Raw genomic sequence first — 15,582 nt, forward strand, 5'->3', positions numbered from 1 at the left:
CGCCCCGCCCCTCGCTCACAGCCGGCGGAGCGAGGCGCGAGCCCGTCGCGAGTCACAGATGTTCGGTGCGCGGCCCGCCCCTGCGCCCGCAGAGGGGGCCGCCGTAGCCCACGAGCTAGGGAATCGCCCAGTTCGCTCTCCTTCCCCCTCGGCTGGCCGCGGGGGCGGGGCCAGCCCTCAAGCAGGGCGACACCCAGGCGGGATCCTCAGTCAACCACCGCGGGCGGCGGCCCGGCGAGGGCAGGAGCCGGTGAGCGGCCACGTCACGCTCCTCCGGAAGGCCCCGCCCCCACTCTATCCTTTCGGACCGCCCCCTCCACGCCCCCGCCTCCGCCTCTGACCCCACGAGCAGTTACTGGCTCTGGGAGTGCGAGCTTACCTGACTCTGCTAGAGGTACTGCAGCTTCGCGTTGCGGCTTTTCTGCCGCAGACCGCGCCAAGTGAGGGCTCCCGGTCCCCGGCTGCGGCGCCCGGCACGTGTTGGCAGGCTCGGGGCTCGCGCCGCTGACGCGGGCTGGGCCGGCGGGCGGTTAGCGCCCCGTTCGACGCCGGGAGCTCCGCGGCCTGAGCCGACGCGGGCGGCCGGGCTCTCTGGTTCTCTTCCCCAGGCCGGAGCCAGTCGGTGTCCCGGCGGAGAGACGGGCAGCCGGGCTCCCTGGCCCCGGGCCGCCCCCGGCTGGGGCGGCTGGGGCAGGGGGACGATGTCTGCTCGCTCCCGGGTGCCCGCCGCTCACCCTCGGGAGGAGCGGCCCGCGGTACCAGCTGAGAGGGAGTCGCTGTCGGCCGCGGCTAGCCGGCAAGCCGGGAAGCCGCCCCCGCCCGAACGGGAGGACAAGGAGGCGGCGAGGGAGGAGAGGAACGCGCTCGCCACCAGCGCGGGGGCGCGGGGAGAGCCCTTGCCGGCGCCCGTGCTGGGACACAGCGTGCCTCAGGCGGCCGTGCCCGTGAAGCCCCTGGCGCTGCACCTGGCGCACAAGGCGCGCGGGCCGGGGGGGACCTTCGGCTGGGAGCCGCCGCCACAGCTGCCGCGGGACCCGCCGGCCGAGGACGCCCGGGAGGAGGAGGAGGCGGCGGCGGCGGCGGCGGCAGGCTCTGAGGAGAAGCTGCCTCCGCCGCCGCCGCTGCGGAAGGAGAATCCCTGGACCAAAAAGCCTCCCCAGCACCTGTCCCCCGCCGGGACGGGGCCGCCGCTGCTGCCCCCACTGGAAACCCTGGAGGCAGGTCTGTGGCTCCTCTGCGGTGGGCACCGGGAGGGTGTGTGCAGGGGCGACTCGCGTGGCGGCAGAGGCTGGGGGAGGGGCAGGCCTCCGTTCCCTGTCAGTCGGAGGTGTTTCGTTCCAAGGTGTCATTCACTCTGCCTGTTTACATAAATGGACATCTGTGAAGGGAGCAGCAGGAAGAGGTGGGACCTCGGGTTCTCCTTGACTGGTGGGGCACGGCGGGGGTCACGGAGCTGAGCCGTCCGGCGGCCACAGCCTCAGTTATGTCTTACCCCACGTGTTCGTGACATGGGACAGCTGACTTTAGGTAGGTGTTGCAGTTCATCCTATAAAAAAGTTTCTGGAGACTTTTTAAAAAGAGGTGAAGCCAGTCGGAGCAAGGGGGTTTATATGTTAAGTGGAAGAGCAATTGTGAATTTTTTCTTGTGAAATAATTGGTAAGCTGAAAATTTCAGTGTTTTCAAAACCGTGCTAAGTAGTCATATTAAAAATGAGATGATATACTGTAGTTGCTACTCAAAAGCTTTGAGTTTACGACTGTGGTGGAAACTGGTTTAAATGAAATACGATAGTTGACGAGAGAGTGAATTGCACATTAGGTGAACAGTAGTCTTCTGACATTCAGTTAGCTTACCTCTCTAAGGGAGGTAAGATTATGCCACTGCATTTGAATGCTGACCAATGTAGTATGGCCCTTGGTGCTTTATTTTGGTTATAGTAACTGCAGATTTTTTTTTTTTTTTAGTTTAAGTGGAAATACTAAATAAACCGAAGACAGAACCCAGTATCTCCTAGTTTTGCTTTCTAATTAAGTTGTAGTAAATTAATTGAACTTTTCATATAGAAATTACAGCTGTTTACGTACGAGTCTTCACTCTTCTTAAAATTAAAGCTTAACAGTGGAACAGGGAAAATTCAAGCATGTTTACAGGGTTGTGAGGCTCAAAAGAGATAAAGGAAATGGTTAAATATAAGGTGATTGTTATAGACACACATATTGCAGGTATAGAGGTAGAGTAACATGAACTCCAACAGAGTGAGATAAGTGGTAATTGATTTGCACAGTAATACTCAAATCATTTTTTTAATGCTGTGGTACAGTATAACTTTATTTAAACAAAAGTTGTTTTACAGCTGAGGTCTGATAAATGGTTTTTAAATCATTCTTGATAAATCTTAACACTTGCAGAAAAAACTGCTTAAAATTTTGCTCTAAATTTAGTACTGCCACCAGTCTCTCCTAGCTGCAAAGATCTGTTTGTTTACTAGTATTAATAACTGAAGAGAACAAAAATCTTAAAGCAAAATCTCATAAAATTTAGCAAAGAGAAAGAAAACTCTAGTGAATCTTAATGGCTGTCTCCCCTCCCTACTTCTAGACATACACACATTATACATTATATTCAGTGATCTACAAAAAAACCCCTATTGGTTGTACAGTTAATTTGACAGGTTTTAAAACTTTCAAGATGAGACTCAGACATTTTAATTGGAAATGACCTTGTGAAAATATTTAGCAGTTTAATATAATTAATCTACAGTTGCCTTCACTGGGGTCTTTGTTGGAGATTAAGAACCAGGTGATGCTTGATGCATGGTGTGGTTCTTGGAGATTTTAATTTTGCTGATGTTTCTCTGTAGGCAACATTTCTGTTCTTGGAATCTATTCTGTGCCCTCAGGAATACCGTTCTTCATATGTGGAGTGCTAGAGTAACTTTATAGCCTCTCTGCAGTACTGACTCTATACTTCTACACAACTTCTGTTAGTAATTGAATAACTTAGGTAACTTTGATAAGAGATTGTTGTGTAGAAATGCACAACTTGGGTTCTAGTCCAGATAGTGTTACTACCTAGCTAGTTGACTTTTGTGAAGATTTCTAGGCCTTGTAAATGAGTGAAGTGGATATATTTTCTTTCATTTCTAATACCAGATTGCCTTCCATAACCTGGATCTGCTGGCTTCCTATTTTCCTAAGCAAATTTGCAACCTCAAGAATAATGAAATAGGAGCAGAGGACCTTTAGGGTCCAGAGTCCAGAGTAGTTGCAAACTAGGGGAGTGTTAAATTAGTACAATAGGGCTTCCTTGGTGGCGCAGTGGTTCAGAGTCGGCCTGCTGATGCAGGGGACACGGGTTCGTGCCCCAGTCTGGGAAGATCCCGCATGCCGCGGAGCGGCTGGGCCCATGAGCCATGGCCACTGAGCCTGCGCGGCCCGCGTACCACAAAAAAAACCAAAAAACAAAAAAACCACAAACAAACAAAAAATTAGTACAATAATCTTATTAGTCGGAGACCTATGTGATTTATCCTATAAACCAGGATATTTATGAGAGGGAAAGAGGGTATTAATTATGCTGTAATAACAGAATTAAACTATGTTTGTCCTAATCAAACCTGGATTTACTGTCACTCACTCAAAATGAGGTACAGAAATTCCATCCGTAAAATTTCGCCAGAAAGTTTATTACCAGAGATAGAAACACAGGAAATGTAGGGAAGTATTTAAGGACTTGTAATCATGAATTTTCTGTTAGAACCTGCAGTTCTAACTGAACTGCAGGTGAGGCATTCTTCAGATCTTGTGACACACTTTCCTCCACTTTTGGGATGGTTCTGGCTTGTGTATTGCTGTTTCTGGTAATCCAGATAAGGCCCTCTTTTCAACCAAAGCCTGGCCCACAGGAGAGGCCTAGAATAGTGTCACTGCAGTTTTAAATTCCCATCAGGAGACTGGAAAGAATTGTACCCCAACCCTTGTTTAAAGTAGTTTTATTTATTTTGGAGACCTTTATCAAAATCACAGTATGGGATTTATGAATCACCCATGTAACCCATGGTTACATTTTGCATATTAAAAATCAGCTTTCTAATACAATTTTAATTCTTTTACACACAAAACGATGTATAAAAATATTGATTTTGGGAGTTCCCTGGTGGCTTAGTGGTTAGGATTTGGTGCTTTCACTGCAGAGGCCCAGGTTCGATCCCTGGTCAGGGAACCATCCCGCATGCTGCGAGGCGCAGCCAAAATACAAAAAATAAAATTAAAATAATTTTTTTTCATCTTTTTCATTCTTAGTCTTCTTGACCGCATCAACCTTCTTTTCTCCAAGTGTGCTTCCCAGAAACCTCAAATAAGCTTACTGTAACTCTAATAACATTTTAATTAAGTTATGTAAATGACACATAAATATGCTCTTGTAAAAAAGGAACTTTTGATGTTCCCTTCAGAAAAAAGATTGTGATGTTACTAGTTTACTGAATATCCTTTCAGTCCTTTTTGTGAAATCACTTCCAAATATAGTGTTTTGTATATGTGTTTAGAATATTTTTAAAGTATTGGTAGATCTTTTATTTTTCTTCTTTAAACTAGTGCGTTTTTTATTCTTTAAATTAAGGTATAATTAACATTAGTTTCAGGTGTGCAACATAATGATTCGAGATTTGTATATACATATTGTGAAATGATCACCATAAGTTTAGTTAACTACCATCTACATACTTAGTTGTAAAAAAACTTTTTTTCTTGTGATGAAGTTGATCCTTTTTAATTTAAACTTTAAAAAATTGCTGAGAAGTGGTCCATAAATATAACTGATGTAGTTAATTTAGCCATTTACGTATTCATCAACATCTTGATTGTTACAAACATTTTTATGCATACCTTTTATCCTAGAGAAAATACATATCTGATTTTCTCTAGGAGAGAAAAGTGGAATTGTTAGGTCACAGTGTATTTGTTGACAAGTTCCTCTCGGAAATGACTACTAATTGATACTCCCACTTTCAGAGTACGAGTAAGTAGGTTTTTTTTACATGTTTTTAAAATTTTGTTTTATTTATTCTTTATACAGCAGGTTTTTATTAGTTATCTGTTTTACACATATTAGTGTGTGTATGTCAATCCCAATCTCCCAATTCATCACCGCCCCCTGCCACTTTCCCCCCTTGGTATCCATATGTTTGTTCTCTACATCTGTGTCTCTATTTCTGCCCTGCAAACTGGTTTGTCTGTACCATTTCTCTAGGTTCCAAATATATGCGTTAATATACGATATTTGTTTTTCTCTTTCTGACTTATTTCACTCTGTATGACAGTTTCTAGATCCATTCACATCTCTACAAATGACCCAATTTAGTTCCTTTTCATGGCTGAATAATAATCCTTTGTATATATGTACCACATCTTCTTTACCCATTTGTCTGTCGATGGGTGTTTAGGTTGCTTCTGTAACCTGGCTATTGTAAATAGTGCTGCAATGAACATTGGGGTGCATGTGTGTTGTTAAATTATGGTTTCCTCTGGGTATATGCCCAGTTGAGGGATTGCTGGGTCATACGGTAGCTCTATTTTTAGTTTTTTTGTTTGTTTGTTTTTGTTTTTTGCAGTACGCGGGCCTGTCACTGTTGTGGCCTCTCCCATTGCGGAGCACAGGCTCCAGACGCGCCAGCTCAGTGGCCGTGGCTCATGGGCCTAGCCACTCCACGGCATGTGGGATCTTCCTGGACTGGGGCACGAACCCATGTCCCCTGCATCGGCAGGCGGACTCTCAACCACTGCACCACCAGGGAAATCCTATTTTTAATTTTTTAAGGAACCTCCATACTGTTCTCCATTGTGTCTGAATCAATTTACATTCCCACCAACAGTACAAGAGTGTTTGCTTTTCTCCATACCCTTTCTAGCACTTGTTGTTTATAGATTTTCTGATGATGCCCATTTTAACTGTGGTGAGGTGATACCTCATGGTAGTTTTGATTTGCATTTCTCTAATAATTAGTGATGTTGAGCAGCTTTTCATGTGCTTCTTGGCTATCTGTATGTCTTCTATGGAGAAATGTCTGTTTAGGTCTCAATCCCTTTTGAGTTTATTTTTGTTTATAGTGTTAAGGAGTGTTCTAATTTCATTCTTTTACATATAGCTGTACAGTTTTCCCAGGACCACTTATTGAAGAGAATGTCTTTTCTCCATTATATGTCCTTGCCTCCTCTGTCATAGATTAGTTGACCATAGGTGTGTAGGTTTATCTCTGGGCTTTCTATCCTGTTCCATTGATCTATATTTCTGTTTTTGTGCTAGTACCATATTGTCTTGATTACTGTAGCTTTGTAGTACAGTCTAAAGTCAGGGAGTCTGGTTCCTCCAGCTCCATTTTTTTCCCCTCAAGATTGCTTTGGCTATTCGGGGTCTTTTGTGTCTCCATACAAATTTTAGGGTTTTTTGTTCTAGTTCTGTAAAAAATGCCACTGGTAATTTGATAGGGATTGCATTGAATCTGTAGATTGCTTTTGGTAGTATAGTCATCTTCACAATATTGATTCTTCCAGTCCAAGGACACGGTATATCTCTCCATTTGTTTGTGTCATCTTTGGTTTCTTTCATCATTTTCTTACAGTTTTCTGAGTACAGGTCTCTTACCTCCTTAGGTAGGTTTATTCCTAGGTATTCTTTTTGTTGCAATGGTGAATGGGATTGTTTCCTTAATTTCTCTTTCTGATCTTTCCTTGTTAGTGTATAGGGATGCAAGAGATTTCTGTGCATCAATTTTGTATCCTGCAACTTTACCAAATTTCATTGATTAGCTCTAGTAGTTTTCTGGTGGCATCTTTAGGATTCTCTATGTATAGTATCATGTCAGTGACATGATACTATACATAGAAAACATAGAAAACTATACATAGTTTTCTATGTATACTATACTATGATACTATACATAGAAAACAGTGACAGTTTTACTTCTTCTTTTCCAATTTGTATTGCTTTTATTTCTTTTTCTCCTCTGATTGCCATGACTAGGACTTCCAAAACTATGTTGAATAATAGTGGTGAGAGTGGACAACCTTGTCTTGTTCCTGATCTTAGAGGAAATGCTTTCAGTTTTTCACCATTGAGAATGATGTTTGCTGTCGTTTTGTCGTATATGGGCTTTATTATGTTGAGGTAGTTTCCCTCTATGCCCACTTTCTGGAGAGTTTTTATCATAAATGGGTGTTGAATTTTGTCAAAAGCTTTTTCTGCACCTATTGAGATGATCATGTGGTTTTTCTTCTTCAAGTTGTTAATATGGTGTATCACATTGATTGACTGGTGTATACTGAATAATCCATGCATCCCTGGGATAAATCCCACTTGATCATGCTGTATGATCCTTTTAATGTGTTGTTGGATTCTGTTTGCTAATATTTTGTTGAGGATTTTTGCATCAATATTCTTCAGTGATACTGGTCTGTAATTTTCTTCTTTTGTAGTATCTTTGTCTGGTTTTGCTATCAGGGTGATGGTGGCCTCATAGAATGAGTTCGGGAGTGTTCCTTCCTCTGAAAATTTTTGGAAGAGCTTGAGAAGGATGGTTGTTAGCTCATCTCTAAATGTTTAATAGAATTCACTTGTGAAGCCATCTGGTCCTGGACTTTTGTTTGTTGGAAGATTCTAAATCACAGTTTCATTTTCATTATGTGTGATTAGTCTGTTCATATTTTCTATTTCTTCCTGGTTCAGTCTTGGAAGGTTATACCTTTCTAAGAATTTGTCCATTTCTTCCAGGTTGTCCATGTTATTGGCATAGAGTTGCTTGTAGTAGTCTCTTAGGATGCTTTGTATTTCTGCGGTGTCTGTTGTAACTTCTCCTTTTCATTTCTAATTTTGTTGATTTGAGTCCTCTCTATCTTCTTCTTGATGAGTCTGACTAATGGTTTATCAATTTTGTTTATCTTCTCAAAGAACCAGCTTTTAGTTATTGATCTTTGCTATTGTTTTCTTTGTTTCTATTTCATTTATTTCTGCTCTGATCTTTATGATTTCTTTTCTTCTACTAATTTGGGTTTTGTTTGTTCTTCTTTCTGTAGTTCCTTTAGGTGTAAGGTTAGATTGTTTATTTGAGGTTTTTCTTGTTTCTTGAGATAGGCTTTTATTGCTATAAACTTCCCTCTTAGAACTGCTTTTGCTGCATCCCATAGGTTTTGGATCGTGTTTCGTTGTCATTTGTCTCTAGGTATTTTTCGATTTCCTTTTTGATTTCTTCAGTGATCTCTTGGTTATTTAGTAACGTACTGTTTAGCCCCCGTGTGTTTGTGTTTTTTATGTTTTTTTCCCTGTAATTGATATCTAATGTCCTAGCGCTGTGGTCAGAAAAGATACTTCATATGATTTCAGTTTTCTTAAGTTTACTGAGGCTTGATTTGTGACCCAAGATGTGTCCTATCCTGGAGCATGTTCCGTGTGCACTAGAGGAGAAAGTGTAATCCGTTTTTTGGATGGAATATCCTATAAATATCAATTGAATCTGTCTGGTCTGTTGTGTCATTTAAAGCTTGTGTTTCCTTATTAATTTTCTGTCTGGATGATCTGTCCATTGCTGTAAGTGAGGTGTTAAAGTCCCTTCCTATTATTGTGTTACTGTTGATTTCCTCTTTTATGGCTGTTAGCATTTGCCTTATGTATTGAGGTGCTCCTATGTTGGGTGTATATATATTTATAATTGTTATATCTTCTTGGATTGATCCCTTGATCATTATGTAGTGTCCTTCCTTGTCTGTTGTAACATTCTTTATTTTAAAGTCTGGTTTATCTGATGTGAGTATTGCTATTCCCACTTTCTTTTGATTTCCATTTGCATGGAATATCTTTTTCCATTTCATCACTTTCAGTCTCTCTGTGTCCCTAGGTCTGAAGTGGGTCTCTTGTAGACAGAATATATATGGGTCTTGTTTTTGTATCCATTCAGCAAGCCTGTGTCTTTTGGTTGGAACATTTAATCCATTCACGTTTAAGGTAATTATCAATATGTATGTTCCTATTACCATTTTTTTAATTGTTATGGGTTTGGTTTTGTAGGTCCTTTTCTTCTCTTGTCTTTCCCACTCAGAGAAGTGGCTTTTGCATTTGTTATAGAGCTGGTGTGGTGGTGCTGAATTCTCTTAGCTTTTGCTTGTCTGTAAAGCTTTTGCTTTCTCCATCAAATCTGAATGAGATCCTTGCCAGGTAGAGTAATCTTGGTTGTAGGTTCTTCTCTTTCATCACTTTAAATATATCATGCCACTCCCTTCTGGCTTGTAGAGTTTCTGCTGAGAAATCAGCTGTTAACGTTATGGGAGTTCCCTTGTATGTTATTTGTTGTTTTTCCCTTGTTGCTTTCAATAATTTTTCTTTGTCTTTAATTTTTGTCAGTTTGATTACTATGTGTCTTGGTGTGTTTCTTCTTGGGTTTATCCTGCCTGGGACTCTCTGCGCTTCCTGGACTTGGGTGGCTATTTCCTTTTCCATGTTAGGGAAGTTTTCGACTATAATCTCTTCAAATATTTTCTCCGGTCCTCTCTCTCTCTCTTTCCCTTCTGGGACCCCTATAATGTGAATGTTATTGCATTTAATGTTGTCCCAAAGGTCTCAGGCTGTTTTCATTTCTTTTTTGTTTATTCTGTTCTGTGGCAATGCATTCCACCATTCTGTCTTCCAGGTCACTTATCCATTCTTCTGCCTCAGTTATTCTGCTATTGATTCCTTCTAGTGTAGTTTTCATTTCATTTATTGTATTGTTCATCTCTGTTGGATTGTTCTTTACTTCTTCTAGGTGTTTGTTCTTTAATTCTTCTAGGTCTTTGTTAAACATTTCTTGCATCTTCTCTATCTTTGCCTCCATTCTTTTTCCGAGGTCCTGGATCATCTTTGCTATCATTATTCTGAATTTTTTTTTCTGGAAGGTTATGTATCTCCACTTCATTTAGTTTTTTTTTCTGGGGTTTTATCTTGTTCCTTCATCTGGTACAAAGTCCTCTGCCTTTTCATTTTGTCTATCTTTCTGTGAATGGTTTTCCTTCCACAGGCTGCAGAATTCTAGTTCTTCTTGCCTCTGCTGTCTGCCCTCTGGTGGATGAGGTTATCTTGCTTTTTTTTACATTTTTTTTAAGGCACTCATGTACTGTAGCAAAATGGCATTTTATGATATTTTTCCCTTAAATGTAATAAAACATGATTCATAAATGTCAGTGTGTTTTCTTAATTAAAGCTTTGCTAAAAATTATGGTCATGAGTAAAATCGCCCATCATACTGCAGGTTTTGTTTTCACTATCAAGCTCTTAAAATGAATTCCTCGTCTATTAGGAATTGTTTCCTTATTGATTAAGATATTAGAATTATATTCAAAGAAGTTGTATAGTGGCTCACTAGTGATGTTTGAAAAATGGATATGTGAAGATCATACACTTGTTCATGTATGTTTATATATACTTGGAGCCACTGGTAGCTTACATTTCTTAGGTTTCATTTGCCTGAAAAAAATTTTTTTAATTAAAATTTCTTTATTTTTAAATTTTTATGTTGGCTTTCTTTTTCAGTCTTAGGTTTTTTCTAATGATATGCTAGGAGGGCAGTTTCCTCCATTTTGGCTGGAACATGGGAAAATGAAAATATTTTCTTTTTTAAAAACAAATTTATTTATTTTATTTTTGGCTGCATTGCGTCTTCATTGCTGTGCATGGGCTTTATCTAGTTGCAGTGAGCAGGGGCTACTCTTCGTTTTGGTGCGCAGGCTTCTTATTGTGGTAGCTTCTCTTGTTGTGGAGCAGTGGCTCTTAGGTGTGTGGGCTTCAGTAGTTGTGGCTAGCAGGCTCTAGAGCCCAGGCTCAGTAGTTGCGGTGCATGGGCTTATTTGCTCTGTGGTATGTGGGATATTCCTGGACCAGGGCTCAAACCCGTGTCCCCTGCACTGGCAGGTGGATTCTTAACTAGTGCACTACCAGGGAAGTCCTGAGGTCATTTATTTAAATACAGTTATCCGTAAACCTACAGTGAACATTTTTTTTTTTTGGTGGTGGGAGGGCCCTGCCGCTCGGCCTGCAGTATCTTAGCTCCCCAACCAGAGATCGCACCTGTGCCCTCTGCAGTGGAAGCATGGAGTCTTAACTACTGGATCTCCAGGGAAGTCCCTGCAGTGAACATCTCATACTGACATCTTTGTACCTTGTCTTGATTACCAGCTAATTTCTCAGAAATGGAACTGTTTCATTAAAAAGTATATATTTTATTTTACTTTATTTATTTTTAAAAATTTTATTGGATTATAGTTGAGTTACAATGTGTGTTAGTTTCAGGTGTACAGCAGTGATTCAGTTATATATATACACATATTCATTCATTTTCAGATTCTTTTCTCATATAGTTTATCACAGAATATTGAGTAGAGTTCCCTGTTCTATACAGTAGGTCCTTATTGGTTATCTATCTTATAAAAAAGTATATATATTTAATTATTATTATTATTATTATTTTGGCCACACGACTTGCAGGATTTTAGTTTCCCTAGCAGGTATTGAACCTGGGCCCTTGGCAGTGAGAACATGGAGGCCTAACCACTGAACCGCCAGGAAATTCCCCAAAAAGTATATACATTTTAAATGACAGATTACCCTTGAAAGGTTCTACTACTTGATACTCATTCCAACAACATGAGAGAAATGTCCATTTATATAGACGGGTCAATGCTTGGCATTCTCTGTTTTGTCAGAATGATAGGTGAAAACTGTTCTGTTTTACTTTACATTTCTTAGTACAGTTGAGTTCACATTTCATATTTGGCCACTGGTATTTCACTTTTGAATCATCTCTCTATCTTTTACAAAGATTTATTTATTTATTTTTTTAAAGCTCAGTGTCATTCTTTTAATGGAAAAAGAGTGGGTTGATGAGGTGGTCTAAGAGCAGCACAAAGGACTTCCTTATGTGGAAATTGGAATTAGACAAATGTGTTCACAGTTGGCATTGCACATCTGCATGTTCCCTTTCTCCCTCTGTTAGGGAGTCTGCCCTGTGAAACTGACAGCATGAAGGAGCAGATCAGAATGCTTGCTTTTTGTGGACAGCTAGCTCCCAAAGAAAAGGGGGCAGAAAGGTGTTGGCTTTGCAAGTCAGTTCTTTTCCTAAACTCATTAATCAGGAAACTTACTGTTTCTGTGGGAGGAATTGGGACTTGGGAACAGGAATATTCCAGGAAAGTCTTCCTTTTAAAAAAGTAAATTAGGGGTTTCCCTGGTGGCACAGTGGTTAAGAATCCACCTGCCAATGCAGGGGACACGGGTTCAATCCCTGGTCCAGGAAGATCCCACATGCCGTGGAGCGACTAAACCTGCGCCACAATTACTGAGCCTGCTTGCCTAGAGCCCGTGCTCCACAACAAGAGAAGCCACTGCAATGAGAAGCCCACGCACCACAACAAAGAGTAATGCCCGCTCGCCACAAGAGGAAGCCCACGTGCAGCAACGCAGACCCAACGCAGCCAAAAATAAATAAATAAATAAATAAATTCATTTAAAAAAAAAAGTTATTTGAAAAAAAAAAAAGAAATCACTTTCCTATCCCAGCGTATCCAACCACATTGGCCAGCATAATTTGTCAAATACCTTTTAAAGAGAGTAAATTACAGTATTGATTGTGTACTTAATGATACTCCATAAATAAAATATCAGAATTATAGAGGCCACAGAGTTAAATGTGTATTTTTTCCCATTGTATTTCCTGAGGAGGAGTTAAAGTTGAGAGAGTAAAATTTAAACAAAAATCCAAAATTTTTGAGTTCAAAAGAATTATTGAAATCAAAATCTCTCTCCCTTTTATTTTTTTTTAATTTGTTTAATTTTTGTTTTTTAAAGATTTTTTTTTTTGATGTGGACCGTTTTTAAAGTATTTATTGAATTTGTTACAGTATTGCTTCAGTTTTATGTTTTGGTTTTTTGGCCAGGAGGCATGTGGGGTCTTAGCTCCCTGACCAGGGATTGAACCTGTGACCCCTGCATTGGAGGGAGGATTCTTAATCACTGGACTGCAAGGGAAGTCCCCTGATTTTAAAGCAATAGAAAGATTATTAACTCATGCTCAAATATTTTTTGGTTTGTAAGTAACATTTAATATTAAAGTTAAAAAGTGTTATTTTTATGTGGTCAGAATAATTTTTAAAATTTCTGACCTTAATTGTGATTATTAATGTCTAATTGATTAGTAATAAAACTTGCTTGTGTGGCCTATCCCTAAATACTTTTCAGTACATCAAATAGTTTGTATATGGCTGTGTTTTGTAACCACCAGGCACTTATTTTACTTGACTTGGCAATGTTTGGGGACATGTTTTCTACTTTGTTGAGGGAAAGGTCTTTCAAATGTTCTATACTGTATAACTTCCATACAGTATACATGGTATTTACAAAATACACCTCAGTCAGATTCTAATGTTCAAATATTGTGTTTGTTAAATTAGGTTTTTTCCTGTTTCCCTTTTTGTCCTATCTGTCCATATTTTTTTCTGTATCTCATTTTTGTTAGTGAAGTATTTATCCTTATGCACCTTGACACATATGTATACACTTATATATGTGTCCATAAAGTATAAAGAAGTATAAAGCAAATACCCATGTACTCACTCTTCTGCTTTAGAAATAGAATTACTACAGTATTCAAGATGCCTGTGTGCCCATCCCTGGTGATGTCTTCATCCTTCATCAGTCTTCCTTTCATGAAATCTTATTTGAATGTTTCTGGATTTTAACTCAGAGATTGCTTTATTTTAGTCTATGAATTGGTAATTGCCATGATTTATGGGATTCATGTTTTGCCGAATTACTGTGTTTTCTGGAGCTGCAGATCCCACGTTTATTCTGCTTTTTAATATTTAGGTCATGTTTAGCTAGATGATCATCATGGTAGATGATGAATCAAGATACAAGACACTGTAAAGCTTCATTACAATGAAGACTATATTTGTCAATCTTTGTGTTCTTATTCAAGATGGACAAGTGATGATACCATGATAGTCTTGTACAAACTTTTACAGAGATGGCTTCTATTTTTTATGGCTTGGATCTAGATACAGCGTATTACGGTTGCCAAACTTTGTTTTCTGACGACAAATAGTTTGAAGTCTTCTGATTTATTTTCTGCATGCTCCTTGATGCATGTGAATGTATTTATATGTATATATAATATATATAGAAAAATGTATCCTGTTGGGAGTTGATTCACTAACTTTACTGTATTAAAACATGTTATATTGCTAATTTTTCCGTGTTACATTCTGTTACTGAACAGATTGGTCTGTCAGTTCAGTGTAAGTAAACTGTTAATATTTTCTACTTCTTGATTTGAAAACTGAAGACCACTTTGAATCTACATTTGAAATGTAGTTGATTTCTTGTTAGGAATTTGAGTCTCAGAACTTTGGATTTTGTTGAGAATAATTATTCCACTGACTTAACTGAAATTGGTTTAATTGTTATTTTGTTAAATATTTTGCATGATGTGGTTGTAAAAACAATTCTATGTTTTTTTGTTTTGTTTTGTTTTAGAGCTCAGTTTCCCCCAAATTATAAAAGCAGGAAAACTCAAGACAAAGAAATCCAACAAGGTATGTCATGACAAGAAATAGTTTTTAACTATTTTGAAAGCAACTCCTCTTAGATTATTATGTATTTTTCTCTTCTAGGTCTATCATTGATGTTAGTTTAAAGTTAATATACTAGAAAATTGTAGCCTTTATCCAAATCCCCATATGCCTCTGTTATCCTGTCTCTATCAGTTTAGTCAAGGTCATTATTCATGCCACAAGTTGGATCGTAAGACATTCCTCTTGCTGTGTTCTGTTGTTTGGAGAAGATTTTGCATTATTTTGACAAATGCCTGCATATAATTGAATGAGGGTGATTTTAAAAATTGCTTTCACTTTTAGAAAATATTTTTTCTACTTAAAATTTCTAAATTGCAGACATAACACTTCTTTTATTTACCTCTTAGGCTAGTGATTTCAGTGATATGGCGAACTGGCCAACACCAAGTGAATTAGTGAACACTGAAGTGAGTGTTGTTTTAAGACTTCTTATTTTTTTTTTTAATAAAGGGAAGGTATTCTCATTTTTAAATGCTGAATTTATTTTACTTCAAATTTAGAGAATTGCATTAATAAAATACCCATTTTTCAGATACCTTGATTTCATTCATCACATTGCCTTCATCTGGTTGTATTCTCAGGACCATACATTTGGAAAGGATGGGGTACCATGCTGTCAGCTTCATGTAATGCCTACAGATAGATTACTTTTTAATGTGTCTAAGTGAAGCCCATTTTGTGTTTCAGAATGTATTCTATATATGTTTTCTCTGAGTTACAGTCTTTTCAGTATGTTGAAGTCCTAACTCTCTATATACATATGCATATATATGCATATATATCATATCAAGTAATGGATTCAGTAAATGGATTTTTAATTTATGAAAGAAGTTCTAAAAGATGTTCTGGGATATTCTATCAAAAGTCTTTTTAGAGAAGTAACATATATGGTATCTGGTTACATGGTTTCATTTGACACTGTACATCTTGCTA

General features: G+C 39.3%; 1 protein-coding gene across 13 annotated transcripts in view; it reads left to right on the forward strand.

Annotated features, from left to right (window-relative positions):
* Positions 1–293: 293 nt before the first annotated feature.
* LARP1B (La ribonucleoprotein 1B) overlaps positions 294–15,582 on the forward strand; it is a 116,955-nt gene continuing 101,666 nt past the window's right edge. For 5 of the 13 annotated variants that reach the window (XR_010841150.1, XR_010841151.1, XM_067036643.1 and 2 more), the window contains exons 1-3: positions 296–1,221; positions 14,552–14,610; positions 14,997–15,056. Coding sequence is in view for 11 of the 13 variants with exons in the window: in XM_067036643.1 (XP_066892744.1) it covers positions 702–1,221; positions 14,552–14,610; positions 14,997–15,056 (639 nt within the window). In the remaining 2 variants the exon portion in view is untranslated. Of the gene's footprint in view, positions 1,222–1,404; positions 1,528–14,551; positions 14,611–14,996; positions 15,057–15,582 lie in introns of those variants that run through there. The other 8 variants (XM_067036645.1, XM_067036644.1, XM_067036650.1 and 5 more) reach the window with 6 other exon arrangements.

Source organism: Kogia breviceps, chromosome 6 (genome assembly GCF_026419965.1).
Source record: "Kogia breviceps isolate mKogBre1 chromosome 6, mKogBre1 haplotype 1, whole genome shotgun sequence".
NCBI classification, from domain to species: domain Eukaryota; kingdom Metazoa; phylum Chordata; class Mammalia; order Artiodactyla; family Physeteridae; genus Kogia; species Kogia breviceps.